Raw genomic sequence first — 9,368 nt, forward strand, 5'->3', positions numbered from 1 at the left:
CACACCTCCCTCAGAGATGTTAAAATCTACAGCCAGCCCTTGCTGCACCTTCTTTACAACCTCGACTAACTCCTCATCATTAAATTTCGCTGTTTTAATCCTCTCTAATAATGTCGGCTGGATCATCAAGCTAACAATGAAAGCTTGATGATTTCCATCCACCAATTCCATGCCAAGCCCCTCAAAATCCCATCTGATATGATGCTGACCTACCACTGTAGATACTAACGCATGCTCTGACTTCCGAATCAACGCATCAAATACCACATTAGCTTTCCCTAAATGATAGCTAATTGCGCAATCGTGGTCCTTGATCAGTTCCAACCACCTTCTCTACCTCATGTTCAACCCCTTTTGTGTGAAAAAGTATTTGATGCTCTTGTGGTCCGTGAAGATCTCACACTGTTCACCGTACAAGTAATGTCTCCAGATCTTCAGCGCATACACCACTGCTGCCAACTCCAAATCATGCATGAGGAAATTCTTCTCGTACTCCTTGAGTTGTCGAGAAGCATAAGCAATCACTTTCCTCTGTTGCATAAGCACACATCCCAAACCCTTTAGAAATGCATCACTGTAAATCACAAAACCAACATCCCTAGGTGGGATGGTTAAAACTGGAGCAGTGACCAGTCTATTTTTCAATTCCTAGAAACTCTGCTTGCCCTCAGCAGTCCAATCAAATCTCACATCTTTCCTTGTTAACCGTGTCAATAAGCCAGACAATCTAGAGAATCCCTCTACGAACCGTTGGTAGTACCCAGCTAGTCCTAGGAAACTCTGAACTTCCTGCACACTCTTCAGTTTCACCGAGTCAATCACTGCTTCAATCTTACCAGGATCAACTGAGATACCACCTCCCGACACAATATGGTCTAGGAATGCAGCCTGGTTCAACCAGAATTCGCATTTCTTCAGCTTAGCATATAGCTTCCCTTCCCATAGTACCTGAAGTACTAACCTCAGATGGTTTTCATGCTCTTCCAGACTCCTAGAATATACCAAAATATCGCCAATGAATACCACTATGAACTGGTTCAGGTGTTTATGGAAAACCTTGTTCATCAGATCCATAAATACCACCGAAGCTTTAGTTAACCCAAATGGCATGACCAAAAACTCATAGTGACCATATCTAGTTCGAAAAGCAGTCTTCGCAACATCATCAGTCCTAACTTTCACCTGATGATACCCTGATCGTAGATTGATCTTCGAAAAGACCAGCGTTCCTAGCAGCTGGTCAAATAGATCATCTATATGAGGCAACAGGTATCGATTCTTCACTGTTACCTTGTTGATCTTACGGTAATCAATGCACATTCTCATTGACCCACCCTTCTTCTTCAAGAACAATAATGGTGCTCCCCAGGGCAAAACACTAGGTCTGACAAAGCCCTTATCCATTAGTTCCTGCATCTGCTCCTTTAACTCTTTAAGTTTTGCTGGAGCCATCCGGTATGGAGCTTTAGAAATCAGTGCCTTGCCTGGTAGCAATTCAATAGCGAACTCCATGTCACGATCAAGGGGTAAACTAGGTAAGTCTTCCTAGAATACATTCGGAAATTCGTTAACCACTCGGATATCTTCGAGTTTCAGATCACCTCGAGGTGGTTCCTTCACACAAGCTAGGTACCCCTAACACCCATCCAAGAGTAACCTTCTTACCTGCATTGCCAAAAGAATTTGTGGCGTCGAGCGCACACACGATCCTACGAACATATACTCCTGTTCCCCAGGAGGTCTAAACACCACCACTTTCCTACGACAATCAATCACAGCAAAATTGGAGGATAACCAATCCATCCCTAGTATAACATCAAAACTGAACATATCATACACTACCAGGTTCACTGGTAGCAACCTTCCCTGAATTATCACTGGATAGTTCCCTAATATCTTCTTGCAGATCACTACACCCCCAGATAGTGTAGCCACAGACAACCCTTTATCCATCACTTGGGTTTTAACCCCATACAGTTTCACAAAGTTTGCAGATATAAAGGAGTGGGTTGCTCCTGAATTGAATAAGACAACAACTTTATTTAAAAGCAGTAGCATGGTATCTGTCACCATGTTGCCAGCATGCTCTACATCGCCAGTAAGCGAGTACACTCTTGCCTGAGTTGTGTTTCCCTGAAATTTTCCCTAAGACATTTGATTATTTCCCCATTTCTAACTCGGTGTAGGTGTACCAGTCATCTGTGTACGATAGTCTCAGGCTTTGTGGCCCTATTTGCCATAGTTGTAACAATTACCCACAAACGGTTGACATTCACCATCATGCCATTTGTGGCACCTGGTACAACGCTCATGAGATCGGTTCTCCTATGGACCCCACGGTTCCGTACCCTAGCGATTACCCAAACCATAGTTCCTTTTCTTCCACCGCCTCTGACAAGAACCAGTCTAAGATCCAAAAGGCACCGGCCTTTTCTTCTAATCCTATACCACCTCATCCTCCAAAATACCAGCCTCAACCACAGCGGCTTTATTCACCGGAACCGGAAAGTCCCGAATCTGCAGCATTCCCACTAGTCTACGAATATTCTTCCTCAAGCCCTTCTCGAACCTCCAAGTCTTTTCATACTCGTTCGAGATCATACACAGCGCAAAGCGAGACAACTCGAGGTATCTAGTTGCGTAACTCTGCACTGTCTAGGTCCCCTGAGTCAGACTCGAGAATTCATTTACCTTTGCATCACGGATGGAGGCCGGGAAGTATCTCTCAAAGAATACCTCCTTAAAACGGCCCCACGACATCCCTGATGAATCAGTTCTCTGCTCCTCAAGCAGACTCATAGCCATCCATCACCTCTCAGCTTCTCTTGCTAGTTGAAACATAGCATAGAGAACTTTTTGCTCATCGGTGCAGTGCATAACTTTTAATATCTTTTCGGTCTTCTGTACCTTGTTCTTTGCCAAAATCAATTCGGACCCTCCAATAAATGTCGGAGGATGTATGTGGGTGAACTTCTCAATTGTGCAACTCGCAGCCGTAGGTGGATGCTCTTGGTCCCTAACATTTCGCCCGATCTCCTACATAATCTGCCTGGTTAATCCCCAAGGCATGGAAGCAGACTTCATTCGTTGTCCCTTCCGAGCTACTATCCCAGCTGCTATCCTTGGGCTACATTTTGAAAATACTATAGGAATAGAATAGTATTCCTCTATCGTAGCACAATTAACACAATCATTGCAGGATAATTATGTTAACTTCTAGACTCTTAGGTCCAGGTCTGCCCTACTGCACAAACACGAAACCATCAATGGTTTGCCGTGATTTTACTAAAATTGTCATTTCAAGAAAAACATAGAATATCGTCAATGAGTCCCTGTCTAATTAAAAGACAATCCTCGACCTACTCTACCCATTCCCTACATCTTATACTCTGGTATGTTCACAAAATCATGCCTAACCAAGTCTACAAGACTTAACAACCTGATTAGCACTAATACTAAGTTTTCACGCCTCAAACCTGAAAATGGGCCCCGGGGTGTGATTTAGTAACCTAATCCCTATATCATATAACCATCCATGATACTACACAATATAAGGGTCCGACTCCGTAGGGTTCACATATACCCTATCCACAATCACATTCACAATATACGCAATGGAATAATTCAACCTATTACATCATAATACCATACCATCATACCATACTAGAGTCTATACAAAACCATAGTCTAATTCCCAAAAATACATAACATACCCCAAGTGTCTATATAACCCAAAATGACAACCCGGTCAAAGATCAGTACTTACACAAGTACTTCTACAAAGCTAACCAAAAACCACGCTCCTGAACGTTAGGATGCTAATGTCGGCTACTTGAAAGACCTGAAAAACATTTGTAGACACCTCTTAGTAAGAGAGAAACATGTTATATCAATGTGTGGATACATGAGTGTTATTTCAATAGTAAAACATAAACATTTCACAGTTCTAGTATTTTCACAACACAGTTCTAGTATATCTCACAAAACACCTCGATCTAGTATCGTCACACACTTCGGCCTAAGCCAGCCGCACGACACGGCACCCCCGATAACCTGGCGTAGCATAAGCCCCACAACGTTCAATTAGTGCAAATATGGTGAAACTCACACCCTTCGGTGACTAACCGGAATCATAGGTGGTATTTCACACCCTCGGCTTCACGCCGAATATCTGAGCCTATGGTAGTTAACCAACTCGGCCGCCTATGATATTATTCCGACAAGCCTCATATCTCAGCCTTCGGTAGTTAACTGGCTTGCTTCGATTGTCCTAAGCCTTCGGTTTCATTCCAACTCGGTATTTTCACAAAACCTGGAACATTTTAGAACTCCCATTCCTATATCTCATTTCAATAACTCACAGCCTACGGTAGTTAACCGGTACGCCTTTTCACAAAACATATCATTAAATACAACAGTTCATTCCACACTTATTTGGGTAAACAAATAATCTCATATCAGATATGTAACACTCCGAACCCTTAAACCCGGGTCCAGCGTGTTATACCTAATAAAATCCCTGATTATCCATAATCCATGATATATGCAGTGAAAAACATAATCATAATCTCCACATAACATAATACTAGAGTTTACTAATTCTAACTATAATCCATAATAAATTATCCATCACGTGCATTTCCATATATACATATATCTCCAAAACATTTCAGTATGTTATTTAGTATGTTCACAACCATTCCGTTCTCAACAGACTTAAAATATGAATACATAAAACATAAAATATATACATCTCCAAGTATTAACAAACATATACCCTTTCTCTTTAAGTTTCTCAAAAATGCTAAATACCCTCGAGCTCCCTAATCTTGACCTCGAGGATGTCCTAGAAAAAAGAAATATTTATATTCGGGTGAGACACATCTTAGTAAGGGAAGAAACAATATATTAAAACAGTGTGTGGCCAGCATGAGTTTATAATCAACATAAAATTTAACACTTGCAGATCTTTAGCATAATTTCTGAAATCATTTTCTGGACCTAATCAATCGCATGCAAAAGATTTAACCCACGAGATTACCCAAGGATAGGGGTGATTACCCGCCTATACAAGTAGTACCCCTCTGCTCTGATACATTTGGAAATTGTAGGTCACAATTGAAGAATATTAGGGCACTCACCTTACTCAGTAAGCCCTCAAGTATTAAATTGATCTCGTACTCACATAGTTCATGCAAAAGTTTACCAGCGAAGGCTCCCAAGAATAGGGAAATCTACCCATCCATACAAGTAGTTTCCCTCTGCCCTAACACGTTATGCAGCCTACTGCTACACCTAATACAACCAGGACACTCGCATTTCTCAGCAAACCCTCGGGCGAAGAGTTTGCCTCGCCCAAATGTAACATGTGCTACTAGCATAAATAGCGATAATACCATAATACATTATTTTGTTTGTCATTATTCTGCATGTCTCAACTGTTCATGTTTCCATCTTTTAATTTTCCTTTCATTTCACTTTACGTGGTTCTTTCCCATTCTACATTGTTCACATTTTACATTTCATTTCCATTTTCATTTCATTTCATTTCATACCCAGCATCTTTCAGCTGTTTTACCCAGCATTTTTTAGCTGTCATACATTTACCCAACATCTTTCAGTCGTTTTACCCAGCATATTTCAGTTGTCATACATTTACCCAGAATCTTTTAGCTGTTTTACCCAACATATTTCAGCTATTTTACCCAGCATATTTCAGCTGTCATACATTTACCCAGCATATTTAAACTATTTTACCCAGCATCTTTCAACTGTTTACATGGTTGCAGTAACACTCATATGCAGCATATTTCATTTAACATTTTCGTACTAAGTTCATTCCCTGTATATCATGCATCTTATATATATAACATATTTCCACATAGCATTCTTATTTACTCATGCCACACAATTTAGCAGTAAAATTCATACATTGCCTAAAAATAAGCCAACCCACATTTAACATTCATATACTAGAAAAATACCTTTAATTTCTTGCATAATTATTCTGAAAAATATTTCACTTTCTTCAGTTCAATTTCACATTTACGTATCTAATAAAACATCCCTAAGCTCAAAAAGCATAATTTAAAGGATTGACATTTTAAACCAAAAACGAAATATATACACGTATATATAACACAATTCATCTTTCATTATATTCATAAAAATTCTGATTCAATATATATTTTTTCCGTTACCTGAATTCTCGAACTACATCGACAAGAATCCCATATAGATGCCCGCAACGCTCACCCGAACCCTAATTCAAAAACCCTAGTTCCATTAAATTATTCCTAAATAAAATACTATTTAAATATTTTCTAGGCCCATAATTTTCAAATTAATAGTTATACCTATAGATATAACTAATTTGCAAAATTTCTCAAATCCCACTCTCTCTTTGGAGTGGGACTTAGAAAACCCAAATTGAAAGTTTACTTATGCCAAAATGACGACATTCGTGACTAAGACCACGTGGTGGTACACGATCGTCGATTAAACAACATATTTATAGAGAAATTGGAAAAATGGGGAAAAGTTACATTTCCCTAGGAGTAGTGCCTAAACCGTTCCCACGACAAATCTGCTCTAGTAGAAATGTCGGTGGCGGAGTTAGAAATCCAACAACACCTTCTGTTTTCTGATCCGCCGAGAAATCGAGAGGGAGAAAGAGACAGAGACAGAGATGGCTGCGGCGCGCAGAAGGAACTCCAGGGGGGGGGGGGAGTGTGAACTCTCTATTTTCTTTTTTAGGATCAAGTCACCTCCTTAAGCTTAGAAGCTCCAAGAGGCTTATTTTATATATATTTATATATATATATATATATATATATATATATTATAATAATATATTATATTATATTAATATATATTAATATGTTATATTATGTAATTTAATAAATGATTAACATTACTTGATTAATTACTTAATTTAATTAATTATTTAATTCAATTTAACTTAGTTTTAAATTTTATTTTATTTTTTATTGATTGATTGATTGATTGATTTATTTAATACATCAATTTTAATAATGTTTAACTAACTAATTGATTAATAATTTTAATTAATTAATTAATTTTACCTATTATTTTATTTATTACTTTTCCTAATTATTTTAATTATTTTAATTTTTCAAGTCTTTACATTCCCCCCTCCTTAAGAAATTTCATCCTCGAAATTTGTTACCTAATCTTTCATTTCCATAATTCTACGATTTACTATATCTTATACCATAATCCCACCAACACAATTGTATAATTTCCAATATACATCCAAGTTCTCCATATAAGGACCAATCTCACGGCTAAGATATATCACTGTCGATGGATTTACTATGGTTTTCTAAGACTGTCAATTGAATTAGAAAATCATAAAAGTCTGCCAAGGGATTTTTGCCTTCAAACTATAAGACAAAATCTCATACTTCCCTACACCATACCTACTTCTCAATGCCTAACCTAACTTATCCATCTAACATCCTTATCCTAATTGTTTCCTATACTCTGGTACGAATCATCTCTAATATAACACTCTAACATTTCCATATCCAGGCGATGTGAAATTAATCACACTTTCGGCTAGACATTACTCTAATACCATAATGTAACGGCCCGAACCCTTAAACCGGGGTCTGGCGCGTTATACCTGATAAAATCCTTGATAATCCATAATCCATAATATACGCAGCAGAAAACATAACCATAATCTCTATAAAACACAATATCAGAGTTTACTAATTCTAACTATAATCCATAATAAATCATTCATCACTTGCATTTCCATATATACACATATCTCCAAAACATTTTAGTATGCTCACAACCATTCCGTTTTCAATGGACTTAAAACATAAAGACATAAAACATAAAATATATACATCTCCAAGTATTAACAAACATATACCCTTTCTCTTTAAGTTCCTAAAAAATTCTAAATGCCCTCGAGCTCCCTAAGCTCGACCTCGAGGATGTCCTGGAAAAAAGAAATAATCATATTCGGGTGAGACACATCTCAATAAGGGAAGAAACAATATATTAAAATAGTGTGTGGCCAACATGAGTTTATAATCAACATAAAATTTAACATTTGCAGATCTTTAACATAATTTCTGAAATCATTTTTTGGACCTAATCAATCACATGTAAAAGATTTAACCCATGAGATTACCCAAGGATAGGGGTGATTACTCGCCCATACAAGTAGCACCCCTCTGCTCTGATAAATTTGGCAACCCGAAGGTCACAATTGAAGCATATTAGGGCACTCACCTTATTTAGTAAGCTCTCAAGTATTAAATTGAACTCGTACTCACACAGTTCATGCAAAAGTTTTTGGCGAAGGCTCCCAAGAATAGGGAAATCTACCCGCCTATACAAGTAGTTTCCCTCTGCCCTAACACGTTATGCAGCCTACTGCTACACCTGATACAACCAGGACACTCGCCTTTTTCAACAAGCCCTCGGGCAAAGAGTCTGCCTCGCCCAAACGTAACATGTGCTACTAGCATAAATACTGATAATACCATAATACATTATTTTGTTTGTCGTTATTCTGCATCTCTCAACTGTTCATGTTTCCATCTTTTACTTTTCATTTCATTTCACTTTACGTGACTCTTTCCCATTTTACATTGTTCACATTTCACATTTCATTTCCATTTTCATTTCATTTCATATTATACCCAACATTTTCAGCTGTTTTACCCAGCATTTTTCAACTCTAATACATTTACCCAGCATCTTTCAGCTGTTTTACCCAGCATATTTCAGCTGTCATACATTTACCCAACATCTTTCAGCTGTTTTACCCAACATATTGCAGCTGTCATACATTTACCCAATATCTTTCAGCTGTTTACATGGTTGCATTAACACTCACATGCAACATATTTCATTTAACATTTTCGTACTCAGTACATTCCCTATATATCATGCATCTCATACATATAACATATTTGCACACAGCATTCCTATTTATTCATGCTACACAATTTAGCAATGAAATTCATACATTGCCTGAAAATAAGCCAACCCACATTTAACATTCATATACTAGAAAAATACCTTTAATTTCTTACATAATTATTGTGAAAAATATTTCACTTTCATCAGTTCAATTTCACATATACGTATATAATAAAACATCACTAAGGTCAGAAAGCATAATTTAAAAGATTGACATTTTAAACCAAACTGAAACATATACAGGTATATATATCACAATTCATCTTTCATTATATTCATAAAAATTCTGATTTAATATATATTTTTCCCATTACCTGAATTCTCGAACTACACCGACAGGAATCCCATATAGATGCCCGTCGCGCTCATCCGGACCCTAATTCAAAAACTCTAGTTTCATT

General features: G+C 37.6%; 1 protein-coding gene across 1 annotated transcript; it reads right to left on the reverse strand.

Moving 5' to 3' along the window:
- Window positions 1-648: 648 nt before the first annotated feature.
- LOC131158682 (uncharacterized mitochondrial protein AtMg00860-like) lies at window positions 649-2,805 on the reverse strand. The gene is made up of 2 exons (XM_058113549.1): window positions 2,692-2,805; window positions 649-888 (listed from the first exon to the last, which is right to left on the reverse strand). Exons 1-2 carry the CDS (start codon window positions 2,803-2,805, stop codon window positions 649-651), a joined length of 354 nt encoding a protein of 117 aa, XP_057969532.1.
- Between the last annotated feature and the right edge of the window lie 6,563 nt (window positions 2,806-9,368).

The sequence above is a fragment of the Malania oleifera genome, chromosome 6 (genome assembly GCF_029873635.1).
Source record: "Malania oleifera isolate guangnan ecotype guangnan chromosome 6, ASM2987363v1, whole genome shotgun sequence".
Classification (NCBI taxonomy): domain Eukaryota; kingdom Viridiplantae; phylum Streptophyta; class Magnoliopsida; order Santalales; family Ximeniaceae; genus Malania; species Malania oleifera.

Coding starts and splice junctions, on each gene's coding strand:
- LOC131158682 (XM_058113549.1), bottom strand. CDS start 2,805: ATGGCTATGAGTCTGCTTGAGGAGCAGAGAACTGATTCATCAGGGATG. Junction 889..2,691: donor CCTCCATCCGTGATGCAAAG/GTAAATGAATTC, acceptor TGGTTGAACCAG/GCTGCATTCCTAGACCATAT.